Source organism: Adiantum capillus-veneris, chromosome 8 (assembly GCF_014529385.1).
Source record: "Adiantum capillus-veneris isolate H3 chromosome 8, ASM1452938v2, whole genome shotgun sequence".
In the NCBI taxonomy this organism is placed as follows: Eukaryota; Viridiplantae; Streptophyta; class Polypodiopsida; order Polypodiales; family Pteridaceae; genus Adiantum; species Adiantum capillus-veneris.
This window is the reverse complement of record NC_140938.1, coordinates 130,128,858-130,154,255: the sequence shown is the minus strand read 5'-3', so window position 1 is coordinate 130,154,255 and position 25,398 is coordinate 130,128,858. Positions and strand designations below refer to the sequence as shown.

Below are 25,398 nucleotides of genomic sequence, written 5' to 3'. Positions count from 1 at the left end.
TCCAGAAAAAACTCACTTTTCTTTGCATTGATGAGCAACCTATGACTGCGTAGCTCTTTGAACACAATGGCCAAGTGATGCCTATGCTCCTCTTCATTCTTTGAGTAGACTATCATGTCATCAAAGAATGTACCAACAAACTGCTGGTGTGGACGGAAAATTCTGTCCATCATCCTATTGAACGTAGCAGGAGCATTTGTGAGACCAAAGGGCATCACTAAAAATTCGTAAAGGCCAAACGTCGTTCTAAAAGCAATCTTGTGCACATCTTCTGATCTAATGCGGATCTGATGGTACCCACTCTTTAGATCTATCCTGCTAAACATAGCTGCTCCTTCTAATTTGTCCATAATATCATCAATTCTAGGTATAGGAAACCTATTCTTGATGGTATTCTTGTTCAGTGCATGGTAGTCGATGCACATATGCCATGAGCCATCCTTTTTCTGCACCAACAACACTGGAGAACAGAATGGAGATGAACTGGGCTGAATCAGCCCCTTTTCTAACAACTCCTGTACTTGGCCCATTATCTCTTTCTGTTGAGCCGCACCAACCCTGTACGGAGGTTTATTTGGTGGGCTACTGCCTAGCACCAATTCTATCGCATGGTCCTCGGGTCTCTCTGGCGGTAATTGAGACGGTAATGAATCGGAAAAACAGTCACTGTACTGTTGTAAAAACATTGACCTTTCTTTATCTAGCATAGATAAATTGGATTCATCACAATCTGACACTTCACGTGCAAAAACCAAGTACGCAGAAAGATGCTTTTTCATTAGAGAAGTAATAGCAGAAGCGATACAGTAGGAATAGACTCCCCTCTAAGCTTTACATCCAGAATGTGAGTCTTTCCCCTGCTCTGTACAGTGATCTTTTTGTTGTAGGCATCCATGATTCCCTGTACACGAAACAACCAAGGAATACCTAACAACACATCACATCCGTCCAGTGGCATGATGTAAAATTCTTCAGCATCTACATAGGACTGGATATGTAGACGCAACTTTCCAATGATGGGTGTCACAGCCTCTATATGGCCAGGACATGCCAAACTTGCCTCTGCTGTATACCCCATCTCTTCAGGTCTGATTCCCAACTTTGAAGCCAATTCTGGGGAAATAAAGTTGGCTTTGGCACCTGGATCAAAGAAGATAAGCACTGTTTGATCCCTGACCTTTCCCCATGCTCTGCAAAGCTCACTTGCATCTGAATTTGGCTTGTCGCCCACCATATCTGGCACTAGACCAGCCATGGGCTTCTTTCCTTTCTTGTCTTCCTTGTCATCAGAATCAGCTGGCCTTTTCTTTGTAGGACAATTGTAAGCAATGTGGCCAGGCTGCTCACATATAAAGCATTTGTTCTCTGTCCTCAGGACCTTCTTTTGCTCTTCTGACTTGCGAGGAAAACGTCTTTTCCATTTCTTCGCTGGTCCTTTTTCTGATTCAGCCGTAGCTTTATCTTTCCCTGCGTTGGCTGACTCCTGAGTCCCTTTAGGAGCCTCATTGGGAACGTGCTTCTTGGCTGAATTTTTCTTGCCTGATCCTGCCTTGACGCCAGTGTTAAATTCACAATCTTCTCCCTTGAGCAAACCATTGCCAGTGTTTGCTACCTCGATGAGCTGCGTCAAAGTAGTGACTTTTGTCTTCGTGCAGTACTTTCTCAATCCTTTAGGTAGGCCACAACATTATTTTTCAATCTGTTCTGTCAATGGCACAAACCTATAGGAAGTTACTGGAAGTAGAGCTTTCCAAAACTTCCGATTGTAATCATCCAGATTTCTGCAAGTGGCAGCATTTAGCTGGTGCCATTCTGTCATGACATCTGCTTCAAAGTCATCAGATAACCATGCTGCTGCAAAAATCTGCTTGAAGTAAATCCATGTGGACGGAGCTTGCCCTTGAAGCAATAAAGTTGTCCACCATTGTCCCGCATTCCCTGTCAAGAAAGTGGCTGCCTTGCGGACCTTTGAAGCCTCTGTAAAATTTCCCCCTGCATAGGCCTTGTCAAACTGCTGGAGGAATGAGAGAGCCTTCTTCCTGTCATCAAACCCTGTAAAGGTCGTGAATGACACACCTTTGCCACCTTCTTTGTACGGAGTTGGCCTCTCCAGCGGCGTTAAATTGTCATATGGAAGTGACTGAAACATGGGAACACTATTAGGGCTCATATGTGTTCCTTGGCCGCTATTAACTTGACCTGGAAATGCCATATTTGGCTGCTGATTTGTAATTCCAGCCATACCAAAATTTGTCTGTGGCATCCCAAATTGGCCCTGAGTGCTCTGAAACCCTGGTTGCATACCCATGACACTGTACATGGGGTTAGGCATCATCGTTTGAGCACCCCCAAACACTGTTCCTGGCGTGTAAAACTGATTTCCAGGTGCATGACCAGCCATGCTCTGGAATACGGATCCACCTCCAAAATAGCCAGGGTGTACTGAAGGTGGTGGGAAGACCTGTTGCATAGCCTGTAGGTTGCTTCCCTGCCCATTAGAACCAGCTATAGGCTGCTGAAAGGTGGCGGGCTGAACTGGTACAGCTTGAAAGACTGGCATCTCAGCCACCTGTTCTTGCATCTTAGGCACAGGTTGTGGAGACTGCATGTTCTCCGTCAAGTGTACAGGTGTTTCCATTGACTGTGCAATATGAATCACCTGTGCTCGAACCTTAACAGGCTTTTGAATATGATCCAGTGACCCAACTTGCTGAGACGGAACAGGAGGTTGCAGAAAGGCTAAAAACCTCGGGTTCTGCATTACTTGTGTGAACATAGCCACAGCAGTAGCCAACTGGGTCCTGAATATATCATCATCAGTCTGTGGTGGTCTTGACGACTCACCCACTTCATGTGTCTGTTGACCTTGTGAAGAGGAAACCTCTTCAGTCCCATCATCTGGTGTGTGAGCCATAATTGCAATTCCCTGTGTCTGGTTTATGATCCCCTGTGTGTTCAAGCCCAAAACTGACCAAGGCTCACTTCTATGGGAAAAAGTGATTTAATGCCGTCGATGGAACCATGAAACCGGCCTGTTCAATCCAAAAAGGGCGGTAGACTTTACTTCAAACCTTGATTTAGCTTTCACCCATTATTAGTCGTCTATTTTACCTACGTTGTAGTGACACAAGAGAGGGGAATGGGATACAGATGCTAGAATGCACCTGTATGAGAAGACCGACACCAGATTGGCCCCTAACTTAGGCGCCCCTTTCTGTATTTCTTTATTCTTTAAAAGAGGGAATAAATGCTGTGGATCCCTACAAGCTGCCCCGCACAAATTTGGCTGAATTTCAACTGTTCCGGCCTGATTTCGGCAGCATAAGTGTACTAGGACCCTTCACAGTCAGTATTCCCACGCATTGACTGACTTTCCCGATGCATACGGGCACTTTGCAAAACCTGGCGAGAATCTGCAGCACGCTGAATTCTCTGTTTTCAGCCCTGAAAATGCGCCAGATTACCTGTACAGCGGTCCCCTTGCGTCCCCGAACCTCCTCGAGGTATTAGGGTCCGTTTAGGGCCAAAACCCTAAACCTGCAAAAATACACAGCAGGCTGTAATTCACTGTTTCGGGCTCCGTTTCGCGTGCCGGTCGCATCCGTAGCAAGTCCTCGAGCTCCCGCACCTGTAGGGCTACTTGCCCTTTGAATCGGATGAGATTTCTGGCGTGAAACCTCTCCGAATTCACCTGTACCTGCGGGGGGATTAGCCGCTAGCTAATCCAGTACCTGTGCAAGAGGCTCTTGCCTCGGCAATTGGGCATGAACCCACACAACTGTACATTGGTCAAATGAAGAGCCCACTAGAGGGGCATAACATACTGCCAAAGGGGAGAGAGAGGGCAGTGCGTAGCGTGTAGGGCATCACTCCTAGCACCGCACTGTGCATAAGAGGGAAAGCAAGCACTCCATAGCTCTTAACCTGTGACAAATCTGAAAATGAGTCTCTCCCCCTCCTAAATTCAGCACCACTTCTTGTTGCATGAGGCAAGTGCACCAGAAGGTGCCACTTGGCACATTTATAAGCATTTTCCCGTTTCGGGATTGCCGTCTAAAAATATCCCAACCGGTTGCCCAGTTGACTTCACGGCAGAGTAAGAAAATGTTCTCCTTGTCATTCCGGAGGTAATGACGTCAACACATTTTCAGGTCCCAAAATAGCAGTTCCCTAAATTTTAGGAGATGCTGCCATTGTATCTTTCTAGGTCATGCGACCCTCTTTGTACACTGCGGCCACATCCAGAACTGAAATGTAGCCTCTGTAGCAAAGGATTCCACTTTGGCTAGTCAATGACCCCACTTGGCTAACCATAGTCCTTGTCCAACCTTAGTGCTCTCTTGCCCTCAGGCCTGGACTCCCTTTGGACAGTTCCATACTAGCTATGCAATGCAGGGCAGTTAGATTTCCCGAGGGGTGTTTCCAAAAAGTGAAAGTAAATAGATAATAAGAAAGAAATCAACAAAAAGGATAGATAGTAGTCACACGCTGGTGACAATGGCTGGTCACTTTTATAAAAGGAGGCCTCCTTTATGGATTATCAACCCCACTAGTAGAGTGCCAGTACTGAACGCACAAGGCTAGGAGTGAATGAGGTCACCTTGAGGAGGCTGGGTAGTATGGGACGACCGGTCTTATAGGTGCACGCCTACAGTGCTGCTAGATGGTGTCCATAGGCAGTCCAAGTAGCTTGGAGATCCTCCCGCTTGTACGTTTCAGCTGCACTATATGTGCCACGCTGCACAACATAGTATGAGATACCAGGATCAGAGATGTCTTGGACTTTATCTACTAGAGATTCAGTGACATTGAGCAGGGTCTCTGAGAGAGAGAGGCTCACAAATTGGGAGACAAACCCAAAGACAAATCATAGTGTTCCTCCAGCCAGAGATTGAACAAAGACTAGAGCAGCCAAAGAGGAGGGACACAAGGCATATCACTAGCAGAGGTGTATTGAGTGATCGAGCAGGAGAGTTGGGTAGATACAAGAAGCCCACGATGAGGGGATGCTCCCATCACCGGAGGAGTTTTCATAAGAGAATCAGATCCATATTGGCAAGACATGGGAGACGCCCTGTGTAAACTGTCACCATGTAGAACATCGACACGATCATGCACCGACTGATGCGAGCCATCTCGGGATTCTGATACAAACATATCCACCATTTTGTATGTGTTCTCTAAGATACACATCTACCTTTTTTATATGCTCTTTATATGCACCTTTTACAGCTCTAGTAGTGTTTTTGATTAGTTAGTTTCTTTCTTTTTATCTAGACCTTGTATTAGATTCAATGTGATGTAACTCTTGGTTTTATGGGGTCATTTTGGCCTTTAGAAGATGTTAATATGACATTTCATTTCATTTCTTGCTCTCACAAAACCGCAAAGAGTCAACAACTATTTGCAAGGCGCGTGGTGTGCCAAGATAAGCCAACTAGACGCAAGCGACCACAGCAATATGGGGCAACGCAGCCTAACACTGGTGAGTCGTGAACTTTGACAAGTGACAGATGGTTGGAATGGTGCAGCAGCCCAACAAAACAAAAGCAGCTGATGGAAGCGGCACTGCTAGGCTGAGAGCTGAGGACAGCTAGGCGTAGCCAAGGGCTGTGTGTAGGCAGTGGCGGCATGTGCTGGTCTTGGTGGCAGCTATCGTAAAGGGGGAGAGCGCAACTACTGCACCCGCAAGATAGGATGGGGTGGGAGGCTCTTGAGAGGGTTGGTTGGGACTGCATATATTTTTGGGGCTTGGGGGGCATGCGTGGACCCTTCTTGTGTAGGCTTGGAGGGTATTTTTTGAAGGCTACTTTGCATATATCACATATGCTGAAAGCACATGATGCTTCGCTGTATGGACAGAGGGGGAGAGCGCAGCTACTGCAGCTGCAAGATAGGACTCCGATTATGGGGTGGGGGGCTCTTGAGAGGGTTGTTTGGGACTGCATATTTTTTTGGGGCTTGGGGGGTGTGTGTGGACCCTTCTTGTGTAGGCTTGTGCTTAACACTTGAAGGCTACTTTTTATATATGCTGAAAGTACACGGTGCTTCGCTGTATGGACAGACACATGTTCAAATCACGTTTGCATGCTTTATGTGATGCATGTAGCCTTTTAAGTATGGTACCATCTCAACAGATTTGGATGTTTTTGATGTGTGATGCAGGCATCTCAGTAGCCACCCTCAAATTTGTGTAGTGGATCCAGTTGAAAGGATTCTTCCTCTTGTAGATCGTGAATTGACTCAAGAGATTCTTCAGGGTCTTTCAACCTTGGAGCGTCCATCTTCTACAAGAATCCGTGCACCTCGGTATAAAAGGGTGCTCTTTTATAACTATGTGGCTTTTTGAAGCTTGCTAATATTTCAAGTTTGGGTTGTTACATGAATCTTGTGCTTCCACCTTCTCTACTGTTTGGATGCGTTGTTGTCATTTTATCTCCTGATATGTTGCATGAATCTAGTGTTTCCATGTCCCCAACGGTTTGTATGAGCTGTGCATTGTAGTCATTTTCTCTTGATATCCTTGATATCTGCCAAACATATTCCTTTTCTGTGGACCTTAGTACAAAAAGGTGATCACCTATTTTCTCTTGATATCTGCCAAACATAGTTATTTTTTGTGGACCTTAGGATAAGAAGATGATCACCTATTTTCTAATATCTACCAAGAAAATCCCTATTCAGGTTGTGTAAGCAACTAATTCTTGACTAAGTCTTAACGGATGTTGAAAGTTCCTAAAACACCAGCGACCATGGTGCGACTCCTGGATTTGACTCACCAGGTCCACGAGCGAGCCAGTCTCAGAGGCAAATCACAGATTTCTTTACACCAGACAATGAGCAGCCAGAGGAGTTCTCACCGCAGCACAACTCAGCTTCAGATCACACCCACACCAGAGGTACGTTGATTGATCGGGCGATTGAGATAGGGAGATCCAAAGGACCACGATCACGGGGGGCTTCACAGTATCAGTACTGATTATGGAGGATATTGATGAGATTCGCCACCGACCGATGAGGGATTTCCTCTCAATTCCCCCCCCCCCCCCCCCGCCCCCTTTTAGTTTTTTAGTTGTACTCAGACATTGTACTAGGTTCACCACTTCTAACTTTTTTGGTCTCATAGGTCACTTTGGCCTTCTGTAGACATTAATATATCATTTCATTTCATCTCTCTCTCTCTCTCTCTCTCTCTCTCTCTCTCTCTCTCTTTGATCTCTCAGCTGATTAGAGCCAAGGCCTCTGTGCCACACGAGATCATTAGAGCAGAGTTAGCAGCCCCCCTATGGAGATTGAGGCGCTTATTAGATCCATCTCCTCTATGCATAGCTTATGGGATACTACCAGAGATAGATATGCCAGATTGGCCCTTGAGTCCTCCAAACAATTATCTTTATAGGGGGACAAATCATGCTGGTATGCACAGATTTCATCATGGTTCTAGGTACATTGCTTCAGCATGGACAACTTGCCTTCCTTCCGGTACTCTTTGGATGCACCATTCTCTTACATGGACCTGACCTAGTTAGACAGGAGGAGGACATGGAGAGAGCCGACACAGGAGTTGGGCACCAAGATGGCTTTCTATAGAGAGCATCCAACTCACAGGGGATGGGTTTGTGATTCGAACCACATATTTCAATACACATCGATCTCATGGGTTACGGTGTGCCATTGGTCAAATAAAGACACCTTCACACCAGCTTGAGATTGAGATTAGTAGATTCAAAGAGAGACCAACAACTAGCAGGATATGCCGCCTATATCATAGAGAGCCAGAGATAGAGATGCATTATATATGTCAATACACAATGCATTATGAGAAATGGGGTCGCTTCCGGTCTCTATGTAGAGAGCGCTTCGACACCCTTCTCCAGAGTCATGAGCTATGAGGACCAGAGATGTCTTGGATTGTATGTACTTGAGTTACACAAACACAGAGATAGTTACCAGAAGATATTGTCAGTGATCGAGATACCAAGTTCACTGGACGATTTTGGCAAGATGTGTTTGCTCACCTTTGGATGAAGTTGAGTATATCGTCTTCCTATCATCCCAACTCCGACGGACAAACAGAGGACGAATCGGACGTTAAGAGGATATGTTGAGGGCTTATGTCTCTCACAGGCAGATTGATTGGGGAAGGTACCTTCCACGACTAGAGTTTGCCTACAATAGTAGCAAGCATTCGGCTACTGGATTTAGCCCATTTATGCTGATATATGGATTTGAGCCTAAATCCCCTATTGCTAGTCTTAGAGAAAGTCAAAGATTGCAAAGCTCTTGATTTCTTGTATAATATGCAAGAAATGCTCGAATTGACAGCTTGTGATTGAGTTACTACCTATGCCTATCAAAAGAGATCTCCAAGGACTCTAGAGGTGGGACAATGGGTCTATGTGAAGATACCCAAAGATTCCAAGACTATGCAAACTGTAAAACATTATAAGCTTTCAACTAGATTTTGTGGTCCATTCTTGATCACAAACAAAATTGGCGAAGTTGCCTATAAATTGGCTCTTCCTTCGGATGTTATTGTACATCAAATGTTTCATGTCAGATGCCTCAAAGAAAAATTAGGTGAAGCTGACATTATGGTGCCTATCGAGGAAAATGTATGCAAACTGAGTATATTCCTCGAGAATTAGAGGCTGTTCTAGATCATCATACGCGTTCAAAAGCTTGTGATGAGTACTTAATTAAATGGAAGGGTCAATCTAAAAGGTTTTCTACTTGAGAATCAGTTAGAGATTTGAAAGCTCAGTATCTCTACTTCATTGATGCGTAGGCGTAGGATTAGAAGAGTGGAGTGAAATTCTAAGAGTGCTTTGCTGAAACAGCCATAATCAAGGTGATTAGGGACTAAAAACAGAGAATTTGCAGCAGCCAAGGTGAGAGGAAGAGAGTTTTCTATTGCTTTTCGTGGTGAATCTTCCTCCACAACAGCCTATGATCAAGAGAAACCTTGCTGTAGATGATGGGAGCTCCAGGACTCCACATACACCACAAGGGTTGATTCTCAAGCTTTAATGGAGACCTCTGGTGCGTAGAGCACCCTCTCTTTAGGGGGTATATGCACTGCCAACCGTGAAGAGGGGGAGAGGGTGCTCTTATAAAGCTAGCCAGAGAGGGAGGCTCTAGGAGATGAGAGAGAGAGAGAGAGTGAGAGAGTCTAGAGCAGCTGAGGCTCGACGATTTGCCTTTCTTCGTCGTTGGGCCCGAGCTCCACTCTTTTTCACACTTACAGGTGGTCAGATTATATGGCATTATGCCCCCCCTCAGTGGTTTCTCCTCCACCCGTCACATAGACCACCATGAGATTGTACTAGTCGAGTTGTCACTATAGTGGCTCTCATCCTTACATTCAGCTTGTACACCCCACGTGACAGGCTATTTTGGCATCCGTTGGGGATTATATTGTACTTAGTAATATACAGCCCTGATTTTTCAAAAAAGAGAGAGAGAGAGAGAGAGAGAGAGAGAGGGAGAGAGAGAGAGAGAGAGAGAGAGAGAGAGAGAGAGAGAGAGAGAGAGAGAGAGAGTCACTTTGCATGGGTAAGTGTGCCACTTGGCACACTTACTTTATAACTTAAAAACGATCTAACTTTTGACTTTAAAAGTTTCTAGGCTATCAATTAAATGTGCAATTAACTCACAACTGCACACATGAATGCTACTTATGAAAACGTTAGCTGCTCCCGACACAATGCCGTACCCGCACTGCTCTGGCATTACCTATGCGCACTTGTCTGGCCATTTGGTCCGGCACAAAACAATTAGTTTAACTTACTTATCCTAAGGCTTTAAAAATAATCTAGGCCTTAGGATTACTGTCCTAAGGACCCCATTTTGTCTTGTGCTCGCACTGACGCACGTAACTTTTTGAGCCTGAAATCTGAGGCTACGGTCTACCCCTTATTGAAGACCCGATTTCCCAATCACTAGGGCTTCAGAGTATTTTCTGCTACGGTCTCCCTGAGGTGCTCTGGCCCAAGTTTGGGCGCACTTGAGGCCCTAGAATATTCCTAGTTCTATTTTGATGTGCACAGAATTAATTAGATAACTATTTTCTCGTAAAAATAAATTAATTATTTACAAAGTCTGACATTGTTACAACAGTCTCTACGTGCACTTTCTTTATCGTTGAGATGGTAAAGGAATCCATTGATAGGATGAGGACCATGAGAGCATATGATCATGATGGATTGATGGCAGAGCACTTCATACATTCTAGAGATATGCTTGCAAGGCTTCTTGCAATAATGTTCAACCAAGCGATGTATGAGGGTTTTTCGGATACTTGGAGCATGTCTAGTATTGTGCCTATCTTCAAGGTAGAACCTCTCTTTGATTTATTTTATCAAAGAATCTTCGTGTCCCTGCCTTGGACTTATTACCCACTCCCACCCTTAGTCCATCGCGCATCGGGTGCGCTCTTATCATCATCGCTCTGCCTTAAGGGTCATTAAGCCATAAAGAACCACAAAAGAATTCTGCTTGTTTGAAGATTGCGTGTAATCCAATACCACTTGGGCGGGTCGATCTCTCTAATTTGTGTTTTTGAAGAGTGGCAAGTAACCCAGAAAAGAGGGGTTTGTCCAACCTCCCCTCGTTCCTCTTTTCTACTCATTGAGAGCGGACTTTACACATTGAGACACGCCAATTGATGTGAGATGGGAAAAAGCAACCTTGGTGTGAGCATAAGGCTGCCAAGTGGAGCACCCGCATAAAGAGTTGAGCTTGGGTAAGAAAGAAGCCTTCTTAAACGCAGATTGCAAGCAGTATCAAGTACCAAGAACCCCGAGTACCCCAAGTATTCCAACACTCAGAGCATGGTCATCACTAGATTCAAGATGGATACTTCTCATAAAGTTGATGAGAGTGGAATTGGAGAAGAAAAAATTCGTACACCACGAAGATCGTTTCCGAATCCTCCTCCATTCCCATCCTCGCCACGGATTGAACATAGCTCTGTGGAGGCGTTGATGAAGTCCATGGTGAAGATGATGCTACAACAAGAGGCTCAGTGGGCCGCAGTCGAAGGGGAAAGAATGGCTCTAGAGAGGGAATGCGAAGCTCTGCGTATAGTTGTTGAAGAAAAGAGGGTATTTATGGAGTAAGAGCGTGAGACCTAGGCCATCCAGTGTGTTACAACAAGCTCCAATGCAACAAGGTCTTGCACAGACAGCCATGGAGGAGCTCACAAGCGTTCTAGCTAAGGTGAATATTAAGTTTCTGACTTTCAAGGGTCTCTCCACAGAGGATGTTGACGACCATGCCCGGAGGTTTGTTTCTTTCTGCAGAGGTCGTGGCCTCAACCGAGAAGATGCCTACTTAGTACTCTTCCCATCTACCTTGGATGGCTTAGCAGACAAGTGGTACAGTCAGTTCGGTGAGAACCACTTTGCGACTTGGGCCACTTTACGACATCGGTTTTGTGAAGCTTTCAGACCAGGGGACTTCCAGGAGAAGGTCCTGGATGAGTTGGCCAACCTGAAGCTCCGACCAAATGAGACTTTTGCAGAGCTCATGACCAATACAAAGTCTCTGGTGGCCAAGCTTCCTCAGCAACCGGGTGAATTTACAGTTAAGAATTGGGTGGAGAAGTCTCTTCTTAAAACTTCCCAGCAAAAACTCCGAGAGAGTCTCCGACCTGACGCCACTCTGGAGGAGTTTGTTGCGGCTTTTACTAGGATAAGAGCTAGGAAGCTATTCACCGATTCCTCTCAGGTAGAGACCCCCTCAGTGTTTTTGGAAAGTCCTTCTGATCCTTTAACTTCTTTACGCGGGGAATTGGAAGCCCTAAAGTTACAGCGAGCTCTTAAAGAGGAGAGGTATTTCTCTCTTAGACAGGAGAAGCCTCCACATCAGGAGGCTTTGGAACAGATCAAGCGTCACCAGGAGACGTTAGCACTCTTTTATCTTCGCATGTATCCGCAAGAAAGGTCGTAACAAAAGAAAAAAACCTCGCGAGCTCGCTGCTGCCTTCGCCCCATCCCTTGCGCACGCTCCGTCCCTCGCGCTGCCCTGCCCTGCATTGTTCACTGCCTGCCAGCTCTCAGCCGGCCCAACCCGCCCACCCCAGCCCACAACCCCCGCCCGCCTGCCCCTCGCGCTCCCGCTTTCTGCGCCTCAGCCCGCCTGCCCGCCCCTTGCGTTCTCGCTTGATTTCGCGTCCCCCTCCCTTTCCCCCTTTTCTTAGCTCGCAGGAGTCTGTCCTTGCAGCCTTCTAGGAGCTTCGCGTCACTTTTGTCTTCCTTGACTAAGCAGCAGACATAGAATGGCGGCTTCTGCTCCACCTCAGAGGGACTCCCCTGAAGCCTCCTCGCCCGACACCGCGGAGCCGACCCTTCAACTTGCTCTTTCGCCAGAAGGGCAAGCGAGCTTGATGGCCGAAGTGGAGCGCTTGCAAGCCACTTTGGTTATCTGTAAGATCATTGGCACTCGGCCTAGTCGGGGCGAGGTTTGGGATTTACTATAGGCCCGTCTTCTCTCCGAAGTGGGCAAGATCACCGATGTCCAGATCCTCGGAAGAGGGTACTACCAACTAGAGTTCGAGTCTGCAGATATGACAGCCTAGGTGATTTCGATGAGCCCACTCGGCATCCGAGCAGCTCGAGCTTACTTTCGACGTTGGCATCACGGTTTCGACCCTACTACAAATATGCTCGAGGAGGAGGTAGACTTGCCGATCTCGATCTGTTTCCCAGGCTTGAGGCGAGAGTACCTTCCCCTCCTACCCAGCATTGGCTGCATGTTCGGGACAGTTTTGGAGTCTCCACGCACTGCAGCTTCAGTTGTGGCCAAGGCTGCAGGTTTACCTACTATGTGGGTTCTCGTTCGTGACACGCACTCCCTCCCCAAGGTGATACTCCTGCCTAGGTGAGTGGGGGATGGATCAGACAGAGTGTGGAGTATTCGGGTCTCCCGAACTAGTGTTTCATTTGCAGACAGACGGGCCATTTGTCAAAGGCCTCTCCTCGCAGGAGACCTCAACCCACAGCGCATGTGCAGCCTCCCAGGGCTGAGTATGCCAAGTAGCCAGATACACAGGACGCACGGGCTGGTACATCGACAGAGTCCAGTGATCAAACAACTGACGGTTAGCAGCAGGTGCCTGGCTACCGCCGACAGGGGACGGCTCGCCCCACTGCTCCTCCTGGTGGCAGACCTTGTGCAGCTCGGCAACATTGGGTTTTGAGTCCTGACTGGAAACCGTTTTGACCCCCTCCAACAGGACCTGCCTGAGGAGGTCCCGTCCACTTTAGTTCCTCCACCATCGCCTCCTCCTCCCTCAAGACGCTGCCGCTCTGCCCCCCCCCCCCCCCCCCCCCCAATCCTTCGCCTCCCGCCCCTCCTCTCTCCCCGATGGGGCCCACAGTCTCATCTCCTGGTCCTTCTTCCACTCCTCCTCAGATGCTGGGTACTAGACACGCTTCTGCCGCGAGGCGTTCTCTTGGTAGTGCTTTCGCTACGAGCCGTGTGGCTCGTGAGGGACAACCCCACCTTAGGCCGCCTTTTTTGGTGCACACTTCTCCCTTTGTAGCAATTCCTAGAGGTCTCACTAGCTTCGACATTCGCAGACGCCGGGACTTTTTCGACTACAGCTTCACTCGGTTTCTGGGTGACTCTTCTCCTGACTTAGAGGAGGCCAGCTTTCGAGTCCACGTCCTCTTTCTTGCAAGTAGAGGCATTGAGGCCCTGGACAATGCGGTAGGTTCTCCTTTCTGCTGTGTGGTAGGGATCACACAACGTGGACCCAACACACAGTCCTTGACTGGCTCCAGACTTAAGCTACAGAGTTCTCACACCACACAGGGGACTTAGTGGTGACAGATATGGTGCAGACACTTTGACCTCTTGCCAAGTTCAGCGTGACGCCTCCAGATGCAGTGGGTTGCAGGCACATTGTGGTGCATTTGTTTGCTGACACTCAGTGCCCTCCTTGTTATGTATTTTGTGCATGAGGATTCTTGGACAGAGGATGTAGCCCTTCGGGCTGCACGCTCGGCTTGGGCCTGGGCGAGAGAGCCACTTCTTGCGCGCTTCTCTAGAGGTCATTCGGATGTGGATTACTCCCATCCAAACTGGCCTGAAAGATAGCGAGGTTGGCTGCTGTGGCAGCATCTGTTTTCTCTCACTAACTCCATGAGGATCATCTCATGGAACGTGCAGGGATTAGGAGGGCCCCAATTTCAGCGTCAGAGAGGTCGGCTGCGTTAGGAGCTGCAGAGATGCCTTGTCGGTGGTGAGATTGACATTCTTATGCTACAGGAGCATCATCTTTGCGAGAGCCGAATTCGGCGATGTGGTTAGATTTTGCGTGGTCGCTATGAGACGTTTTGGTTAGTTGCTTTTGGACCTGGAGGCATCCAGGGTGGGTATGTATGACCATTGCAGACTCTTCGCAGTAGGCCATTGTGAGCAGAGGAATTATTGTGCGAGGCAGGGCTCAATGGATTACTATGCAGGTTCAAGGTTGCCTCATGGGCTTCTTGAACATCTACGCGCCCAATGTGGCGAGCGCACGTGCAGAGTTTTGGACTCACATTGTAGAGGCTTTGCCGTAGGCAGAGCAATGGTGACTTGGGGGAGACTTCAACATGTGACTTGGGTGGGACTGTTGGCATTTTGGTTGGGACTTCCTTTTCGGACCATGCACCAGTGATCCTCACAGTGACTGATAGGAAGAGGAGGGGGAGCACGATGCTACGCATCCCTGAGAGGGTGTTGCTGGACTCTGGCTCAGAGAGCGAGTGGAGGCTCTTTGGATAGAGAGGCTAGACATGCAGGATTATCGTGCTGACAGAGTGGCCTCAGGACTTGCTCAGCTTAGTAGACTCTTTCTTAAGGAGTCTTTCGCTCACTTGGCCGCAACGAGAGAGGAGGAGCAGCGTCTCCGATGGGGCGTTGCTTCCTTGCAGAGGATGCAGGAGCAGCATCCAGACAGTCCTTGGTTGGAGGAGCAGTTGCAGTAGGCTTGCGAGGAGCTTGTCAGCACAGAGGAGAGGCGCCATGAGTTTGCTTTCCATCGAGAGGCATCTTAGTGGACCCAGGTGGGTGACAGAGTGACGGGCGCTTTCTTTGAGGCAGTGGGACCCCGACATACGCATGCCAAGGTCAGTCAGTTGAGGAGACCCAACGGGTCAGTTACTTTAGAGCCAGAGGATATGCGTGTAGTTGCTACTGACTTCTACCGAGATCTACTGTGTGCAGAGCCTCGATCAGAGTGCCAGGATGCATGCAGAGAGCAGGTGTGGGCACAAATGCCTTGTCTGGTGATTGAGGAGATGCGCTAGAGGCTTGAGCTTCCTCTTCAACTAGAGGAGCTACACGCGGCTCTTAGCGCACTCCTCCGTGGTAGCTGTCCTGGTGAGGATGGTTTGACTCCTAGCTTTTTCTTGGAGTACTCGGACTTGCTTGGCTCAGATCTCTGTAATGCTTTTCAGTACATCCTGCACACAGGAGAGATGCCTGATAGCATGAGTGAGGGCGTGATTTACCTCATTCCCAAGGAGGGTGGCTCCTTGAATGAGATTTGACAGTGGCGACCCATCACCATCCTCAACTCATCCTACAAAATTCTTGCCAAGGCTTTGAGTTTGAGGATTCAGCCACTTCTAGAGGGCATTATACATGGGACACAGACAGGTTTTGTCAAGGAGACTGGTATCCTTGACAACATCTTTACTTTTTGGGAGGCCTCAGCCCTCACGTGGCTTTGTGGTGAGGATTTGGTGATACTTCTGCGAGTTGACTGGGATTTTTTGGAGGGCACTCTACGCAGAATGGGCTTCTCAGATGCTTGGATCAGAGGTGTGTCAGCTCTGTACAGACGGGCACACAGTCAGGTTCTTTTGTCAGGAGGTACAGGTGATCGTTTCATGCTTACAGGTTCGATCAGACAGGGTTGCCCTCTTGCCTCCTTCCTATTCCTATTCTATGCTGAGGCGATGAGCAGGTTTTTGGTTTCACAATAGGTTGGCTTACGTGGCTTAGCGCTCCCTATTCGGGGAGATGAGCTACTGGATGCGGAGTTTGCAGACGACTCAGCCTTGTACTTGGATGGCCAGGAGGCCAACCTTCACAGGTGTGAGCAGGCTCTTGAGACCTTTTGTTGTGCTTCAGGCGCACTGATCAACTGGAGAGAGACAGTGGCTTTCTTGGTTAGGAGTGCTCCTACGCCTGAATGGATGCCAGGTGAGCGTATCAGATGGATTCTCCCAGGGACTGTAGTTTGATACTTGGGTTGTCAGGTTGGCTTGGACTTGTCTCCCAAGCAGCAGATTGCTCCCCTCCCTCTCTTTATCAGGAGGAAGTTGTTACATTGGAGCTCCGCACGACTTTCTTTGGCAGGCAGAGTTGTAGTGGCCAACCTGGTGTTGTTGGCTACTATGTGGTACATCACTTCTTGTTGGATCTTTGGTCAGGGTGTGACAGTCAGATAGCCCGGGCCAAAGAGGCATGGCAGGTCATCATTCTTCCTTGTTCTTAGGGAGGTTTGGGGATCATAGACCGAACACAATAGAGCAGAGCTCTTCTAGGGAAGTTCATCGTCAGAGGACTTCTTCCAGGAGAGGAGCCCTGGAAGGAGTTTTTGCTTCAGCGGCTTAGTGCTAGAGTGCCTCAAGCTGGAGGCCCCTGGCGACCTTCGACCATATGGATTTTCACAGAGATGCAGGAGACTGGAAGACCGCTTCGCTGTGAGTTTTCTCCCATCCTGGGAGTAGCTGCAGAGAGGCCTGGAGCAGCGTTAGCCTACTTGCACGGAGGAGCGCCTGAGACAGCCCCTTGTTTGGAACCCCATGGTTAGCACTCAAAGAGGCCACTTGGTTGGTAGTTGTTTCCTAGGGTTCCATGGAAGAGGTTTCAACACGCACTCTAGGTGATTGGCTACAGTTTTTAGGCTTGTCAGAGGAGCTTCAAGGCATCTAGCTACAGGGCATGAGAGGGGTGCAGAGGATGTATCAGGACATTTCTGAGGCAGTACCAGCTGTGTGGCTCACACCTCTCGAGTCAGTAGTGCCCAGATGGATGGGGGGCTTCACGCGACTGGAGGTTCTCATCTCAGTTCGGGCTTGCTCAGAGACTGTGCCCTCCTTGTTTTTTGAGCTACAGGGTGGCGGAGGCTTACACCGAGTTGCACTAGAAGCCCCACAAGTGGCAGAGTGATGTTTTCAGAGGATCTGAGTGGTGGGCATGTGCGGGAGGACTTGTGTCATAGATCCTGACCCAGCAGCTGTTGCGACTGGCCACTAGAGACTGTGGGCTTGGGAGAGCTGTCCACTGACAGGAGTATAGTGGGATCCTGGAGAGTGGTTTTTGAGGGACCTTTTCTCCTTAGCAGACCATCTAGGTGTCCCTTTCTTTTAGTACACTGTTCGACTGGGACGACGCATACTGGTAGCGCAGAGAGAGGCTCATCCTGTTGCTGCACCTCATTGGCAGGAGGAGGGTCTCACAGTTGAGTTCTTGGCAGCTTTTTGGGAGAGGTTGTGGGACTCCAGACAGCCGAGGCGAGTGACTTTGTTCCAGTGGCTGGTTGCACACGAGCTATAGCAGTTGGGAGCTGGCTTGTACATAGTGGTCTCTCGGCAGCATGTGCAGCTTGTGACCATCTTGTGGAGAGTCAGCGTCACTGTCTTTGGGACTGTCCTTTGGCACAGCAGGTTTGGCTTCGTGTTCTTCAGCTGATGCCCGCTCTTTCTACTGCTCGGTAGTACACTTGGGGGGCAGTTTCTTGGTCCACTCTCACGGGTCAGTTTGAGCTATCCTCCACCAGCAGGATGATAGTGATACAGGGCGGTCGACTTACACTCCAGCCTGCTACAGAGCTTATGCCACAGGAGTGGTGTAGAGAGAGAGAGGAGTGTTGGGAGCTCATCTGCAACCTGACACTCTGGTTCATTTGGCGGGCCCGTTGCTTCCGCATCCTCGAGGCTCGCCCTGTACCACCAGCAGAGGCTGTCCGGGATCTTTGGCTAGAGCTGATCTATACTCTCAGAGGACATTCGAGAGACTCCAGGGTAGCTCCGACCGCATGCGGGAGCGCAGAGAGGCTTTCCTTTGACTCTGGCGCCCTGGGCCTTTCTTCACCATGTTCCAGGGTGTGCTCAGATGGCACTACCGACCACCTGTGTGGTTGATCCCTCCTCCCATCTCTTGATTTAGCCTCATTGTACATATGTTGTTTTTCCGTTGGGAGAGTCTCCCCGTCATAATTGTTATAGCCCTCTCTTGTAGAGGTGGTTGTAGTGCTATGGGCAGTTTGATTAACTAATAGAAGGATCCCTTTCTTGAAAAAAGAAAGTCTCAGCAAGAGACTAAGGCTATGGTTTGGTGTAGTTCATGCCGCTCTCCAAGGCACCCTCCACATGAATGCCCCCTTCGGGTTTACTGCCACTTCTGTGAAAAGTTTGGACATGAGGACAAGGATTGCTACTACCTAAAGGGATTGCGACAAAAACAACAAAGTCTTGGTCCTAATGTTCACCAAGGGCCACCACCTTTATCCAACATGGTTTCCCCCTATGGGCATCCAAACCACATGCCACCTTTGCTGACAGCCCCTCCTATGCAAGGTATGCAGAATACTTTTCCCTCTCGGAGCTTTTATCATGTCATGCTCCCTCATCTCCTCAAAGTTTCTATGCCTTCACCTTCAACTCCGTGCACAAGGAGCAAGGACCACCTTGCCCTTCGACTCGCCCAGTGAATTGACCCATTTTGTGCTACAGATGTGGGGAATATGGACATTACCAAAGCAAATGCCCCTTGCCAGAAGGGTCCCCTCCCTGTCGTCATTGCCCTGAAACGAAGGATCACTACAATAAGGATTGCCGTAAACTTCGTGCATCCACGGCTTTGAACCCAAGTCAAAGCCAGAATGAGTTTACCTTTCCTCAATTTGATAGCAGTTAGCACCATTCCTCAGCCGCCCCCTTCTGCCCATGTGGTTACCCCTCAAGCTAAGTCGCAGTTGATAGAGGAGCCAACGGGCGTCCTCACTCGGGCCCAGAGAGCCGCTCTCGGTCTTAGCATTCCAACACGTTCAACTCCCCAACATATTTTGCCTTCAGTTGTTGACAAGCCATCACCCATTGACAAGCAAGAATCCAAATCTTTGCTCTCCGATATTGATGAAGCCTTCTTGGAAGCAGTTTCCGATCTACAGAAGATCAAGGTACCAGAGAAACCATTGGTAGAAAAAGAAAAGCTTCCAGCAGTGACAATCTTGAAGAACACCTTCCAAACAAGTGTCCCTCTATGACATGCTACGGCTAGATGTGAGTTTTAGAAGTGACTGTCACCAGCGAGTGGCAATTCCATTTTTGTTTATTTTCTCTTTCTTTGGGGAATTTTGTTTGTTTTACCTTTTGGAAACACCCCTCTGGAAATCTAACTGCCTTGCATTGCATAGCCAGTGTGGAACTGTTCAGAGAGAGTCCAGGCCTGAGGGCTAAAGAGCACTAAGGTTGAACAAGGACTATGGTTAGCCAAAGTGGGGTCATTGGGCAGCCAAAGTGGAATCCTTTGCTACATAGGCTACATTTCAGTTCTGGGTGTGGCTGCAGTGTACAAAGAGGGTCAGATGACCTAGAAGAATGTAACGGCAGAAACTCTTAAATTTTAGGGACTGCTATTTTTGGACGGCAAAATGTCTTCGCGTCATTACGTGCAGTTTGACATGGGGATCATTTTGTTACTCTGTGGCCAAGTCAACAGAGGTTGCAGGTGAGATATTTTTAGACCCGAGGGTCTAAAGCGGGAAAATGCACAAATGAGTGACACTTGGCACTCTGAGGCCAGTTTACTACTTAAAGAGAAGGCAAAAACGTGATTTTCAGCTGTGAGCTCGTTTTTGAGTGCTGTCACAGGTGGAAGAGCTTCAATGGAGTGCTGGCTTACCCTCTATGTTCAGTGAGGTGCATGATGTCATGACCTGCACACCTCTCACTGCTCTCTCACAGGTGGGAGATGGAGTGCTGGCTTACCCTCTGTACAGTGAGGTGCAGGATGTCATGACCGAGCGATTGAGCGATTGAGCTGGGAAGATCTAGACGCCCACGACTGCGGAGGACTACACAGCATCGACGGAGCCTGCATCAGAGGATTCGGATCACTTTGGCTCGACATGCACGACGCCCGGTCAGACTACTGACCATGTAGGAGATTGATAAGATCCGCCAGCGACCGATGCTGGATCTCTTGTGATCTAGCTATCCCAGCTAGCTGCTTAGTTCACACCTAATAGTTTAGGATTCCATAGTATTTTATTGTGACATTTGTCATTGTTGTCATCTTGTTACTTTGACTCTGACTTTGTATCAGATCCACCTCATTGTAACTTTCTAGTCTCATAGGTCACTTTGGCCTTTTGAAGACGTTAATATAACATTTCATTTTTATTTCATTTCTCTCCCCTATTCTTTATGGTTATGCCCCTCTAGTGGGCTTTTCATTTGACCAATGTACAGTTATGTGGGTTCATGCGCGATTGCCGAGGCAAGAGCCTCTCGCATAGGTACTGGATTAGCTAGCGGCTAATCCCCCGCAGGTACAGGTGAATTCAGAGAGGTTTCACGTGCGAAATCTCGTCCAATTCAAAGGGCAAGTAGCCCTACAGGTGGGGGAGCTCGAGGACTTGCTACTGATGCGACCGGCACGCGAAACGGAGCCCGAAACAGTGAATTACAGCCTGCTGTGTATTTTTGCAGGTTTAGGGTTTCGCCCCTAAACGGACCCTAATACCCCCAGGAGGTTCGGGGACGTGAGGGGACCGCTGTACAGGTGATCTGGCGCATTTTCAGGGCAGAAAACAGAGAATTCAGCGTGCTGCAGATTCTCGCCAGGTTTTGCAAAGTGTCCGTATGCATCGGGAAAGTCATCTAATGCGTGGGGATATTGACTGTGAAGGGTCCTAGTACAGTTATGTTGCCGAAATCGGGCCAGAACAGAAGAAATTCAGCCCAGATTGTGCGGGGCAGCTTGTAGGGAACCACAACTTTTATTCCCTCTTTTAAAGAATAAAGAAATACCGAAAGGGGCGCCTATTTAGGGGCCAATCTGGTGTCTGACTCGCATACAGATGCATTCTAGCATCTGTATCCCATTCCCCTCTCTTGTGTCATTATAGCACAGGTAGAATAGACGACTAATAATGGGTGAAAGCTAAAGCAAGGTTTGAAGTAAAGTCTACCGCCCTTTTTGAAGTTAACAGGCCGGTTACATGGTTCCATTGCCGCGATTAAATCACTTTTTCCTCAAAAAGTGAGCCTTGGAAAGTTTGGGTTAAAGACACAGAGAGAGTTTGGGATGACCTTGAAAACACAGAGAGTTTGAAAGTAGATCGAGTGGATTTACAGGTGAGAAAGGCTACAAGAGTCTTTCTTTGGATACAGGTGAGAAAGGCTATGAGTCTTTCTTTGGATTTACAGGTGAGAAAGGCTACGAGAGTCTTTCTTTGGATACAGGTGAGAAAGGCTACGAGTCTTTCTTTGGATACAGGATGGATGGCAACAAGGAAGAGGATTCCTCTTCAGAGGATAGACAGCCTATTCCAATTGCACATGAAATTGGCGAGAGTTCAGGCCAAGCTGAGAAAGCTTTGCAGGTTGTTACTGTTGTGACCATGTTCAAGCAATTGATGGAGAATCCAAGATTTATGGAGTTCATACAATCTTCATCAATAGCACATCAAGTTCAAGGCAGTTTTGGCATGCGAGGAACAATGTTTAGGGGTATGCAAGGCATGGTGCCCAACCCCATGTATGCAAACATTGGTTTGCACCTAGGATTTCAGGGCACACAAGGTCAGTTTGGGGTGTCACAAGGCAACTTGGGTATGGCTGGTTTTTCAATCCCATCAGTGAATATGACACCTGGACATCAACATGTTACTGTCCAGGGAGTACAGATGGCTCCCACAGGTGTACCCATTATGCAAACTGTCTCTTTTGACAATTTGGAGTCAATGGATAAGCTAAAGCCATACAAAGAAGATGATCAGTAAGTCCATTGACACATTCAATGGCTTTGATGAGAGGACAAAGGTTTTCTCTTTCCTCGAACAGTTTGGCAAAGCATTTGTTGGAAGGAGCATTTAAAGTCAGGAAAGCTGTCAGTGGTGGAATACACTGTTGTTACAAGGACAGACTCCTTCCACTTGGAATGATTTCATACAGGTACCGAATTAGCTAAAGGCTAATTCAAAACAGGTATAGGATGATTTAACAAGATTTCTTGCGAGAAATCTCATGTAAATCAAAGGGCAAGTAGTCCTATTGATGCAGAAGATCAAAGGCTACGAATTGGTGTGATTGGCACGCAAAACAAAGCCCGAAAGAAGAAAATACAGCTTGCTGTATTTTTCTGCAGATTTAGGGTTTTGACCCTATTTGATGCTTTTTTGTCCCAAGAGCTTCAGGGAAGCTAGAGGACAGTAATACAAGTGATCTGGAGCATTTTAGGAGCTCTATTATGCGTGGATAATCACTTGGATATGTGGATTTTTGGTTGTGAAGGTTTCTACTACAGTTATGTTGCCAAAATTGGGTCAAAAAGAGAATTCTCAGCCCAATAAAAGTGACAGCATATGGGTAGATCACAGGTTAATCTCCAAAGATCAAGATGAAGAGCAGAGAAAGATTGTTTTCGATGCTCAGTATGCAATTTTGCATAAAGGCTGAAATTGCCTAAGAGTTGGAAGATTCACAATGCGTTTCATGTGAGTCTTCTCAGACCCTATGTGGGTGATGTGCTAGAAGATATGCCAGCTGAAGATCAGCCGGAAGTCGAGGAACTTGACGAGATCTTGGTCCCAGAACAGATTTTGGCACATAAAGAAAGAAAAGAAAAGGCAAGGTTGCAAGGTGCTGTTTGGTAAAGTTCAAAAGCTATTCACCTCTGGATGTCAAGTGGATGGAAAAAAGTGAACTTGCAGAGTCACTAAAAGTATGGGAACTTAAAACCTTGGTTTGCAACCTACCTTGACCCCTTGAGATTCAGAGCTACATGGATTGTCAGTGTGACAATGGCTTCTGAAAGAAATGATGTACATGTTACTTACAGTGAGCTGAAATGAAGTGCATGTTACATGAATGTTAGAGCTGTACAGATTGTCAGTTTGGCAATTGCTCTTATGGAATGTCCAAAAGTTTGTTTAGTGCTATAGAAGTGAGTATTTCTTGTCAGTTTGTCAAGGGTACAACAATTATTTCTATTAAAGAGTACATGTGTAACTGCATTCTTAAACTGTCGGTTTGGGTATGCTCGAAAGGTTACTGGATCCAACGTGTACTAAAAGACAGTGGCAAAATGTGACGCTTCCATTAGAAAGTTATGGACTCAAAGCAATGGCCGAGTGTGACGCTTCCACTATGTCATTGGGAAAGGGTTCACACGCAGGCAATACGTGTATCAACAAGGTGTTGACTGTGAGCATGTGTGTCGTACATGTGTCGACACGGTGTCCGGACACCCGAGTGTTGACTATAAGCATGTACGACATAGGTGCAAACGAGGACGTTTGAGATTTCAAGAGGGGGGTATGTCACAAGCCGATGGCAATTCCATTTTTGTTTATTTTCTCTTTCTTTGGGGAATTTCGTTTGTTTTACCTTTTGGAAACACCCCTCTGGAAATCTAACTGCCCTGCATTGCATAGCCAGTGTGGAACTGTTCAGAGAGAGTCCAGGCCTGAGGGCTAAAGAGCACTAAGGTTGAACAAGGACTATGGTTAGCCAAAGTGGGATCATTGGCCAGCCAAAGCGGAATCCTTTGCTACATAGGCTACATTTCAGTTTTGGGTGTGGCTGCAGTGTACAAAGAGGGTCAGATGACCTAGAAGAATGTAATGGCAGAAACTCCTAAATTTTAGGGACTGCTATTTTCGGACGGCAAAATGTCTTCGCGTCATTACGTGTAGTTTGACATGGGGATCATTTTGTTACTCTGTGGCCAAGTCAACAGAGGTTGCAGGTGAGATATTTTGAGACCCGAGGGTCTAAAGCGGAAAAATGCACAAATGAGTGACACTTGGCACTCTGAGGCCAGTTTATTACTTAAAGACAAGGCAAAAACGTGATTTTCAGCTGTGAGCTCGTTTTTGAGTGCTGTCACAGGTGGGAGAGCTTCAATGGAGTGCTGTCTTACCCTCTATGTACAGTGAGGTGCAGGATGTCATTACGTGCACACCTCTCACTGCTCTCTCTCCCCTATTCTTTATGGTTATGCCCCTCTAGTGGGCTTTTCATTTGACCAATGTACAGTTATGTGGGTTCATGCGCGATTGCCGAGGCAAGAGCCTCTTGCACAGGTACTGGATTAGCTAGCGCCTAATCCCTCGCAGGTACAGGTGAATTCGGAGAGGTTTCACGTGCGAAATCCCGTCCAATTCAAAGGGCAAGTAGCCCTACAGGTGGGGGAGCTCGAGGACTTGCTACGGATGCGACCGGCACGCGAAACGGAGCCCGAAACAGTGAATTACAGCCTGCTGTGTATTTTTGCAGGTTTAGGGTTTCGGTCCTAAACGGACCCTAATACCCCCAAGAGGTTCGGCGACGCGAGGGGACCGCTGTACAGGTGATCTGGCGCTTTTTCAGGGCAGAAAACAGAGAATTCAGCGTGCTGCAGATTCTCGCCAGGTTTTGCAAAGTGTCCGTATGCATCGGGAAAGTCATCTAATGCGTGGGGATATTGACTGTGAAGGGTCCTAGTACAGTTATGCTGCTGAAATCGGGCCAGAACAGAAGAAATTCAGCCCAGATTGTGCGGGGCAGCTTGTAGGGAACCACAACTTTTATTCCCTCTTTTAAAGAATAAAGAATTACCGAAAGGGGCGCCTATTTAGGGGCCAATGTGGTGTCTGACTCGCATACAGATGCATTCTAGCATCTGTATCCCATTCCCCTCTCTTGTGTCATTATAGCACAGGTAGAATAGACGACTAATAATGGGTGAAAGCTAAATCAAGGTTTGAAGTAAAGTCTACTGCCCTTTTTGAAGTTAACAGGCCGGTTACAGTGACACCCTTGGTGTTATTCAGTCACTTTACCCCGAAGCAAGTCTTTGTGGCGGGCACCTCCCAGTGCGACCATCAGAGTCCTATATGATATCCCATCCCGCTACTCCTCTCACTGATTATAGAAGCCCTCGGCTCACCGTGTCCGTCTTGGGGCGGCAATTCTCAGGAGTGATAGTGGATGGTGGATATGGCATCAACCTGATGCCCGAGTTCACTATGTTAGCTCTAGGTCTACAGCCTACTCGCCCTGCTCCCTTCACAATTTATAGTAGCAGAAACAGATTTCCTCTACAGGAGTTCAACCCCCCCCCCCCCCCCCCCCCCCCCCCCCCCCCCCCCCCCCCTGCCCCCATCATCAGACCCATTGGTGTCTG

General features: G+C 47.8%; 1 protein-coding gene across 2 annotated transcripts in view; it reads left to right on the top strand.

Annotated features, from left to right (window-relative positions):
- ITPK4 (inositol 1,3,4-trisphosphate 5/6-kinase 4) overlaps positions 1-25,398 on the top strand; it is a 152,954-nt gene that overhangs the window by 95,396 nt on the left and 32,160 nt on the right. For both annotated transcript variants that reach the window (XM_086518514.1, XM_086518513.1), the window contains exon 7: positions 6,166-6,319. In XM_086518514.1, the coding sequence (XP_086374640.1) occupies positions 6,166-6,319 (154 nt within the window). The remainder of the gene's footprint in view (positions 1-6,165; positions 6,320-25,398) is intronic.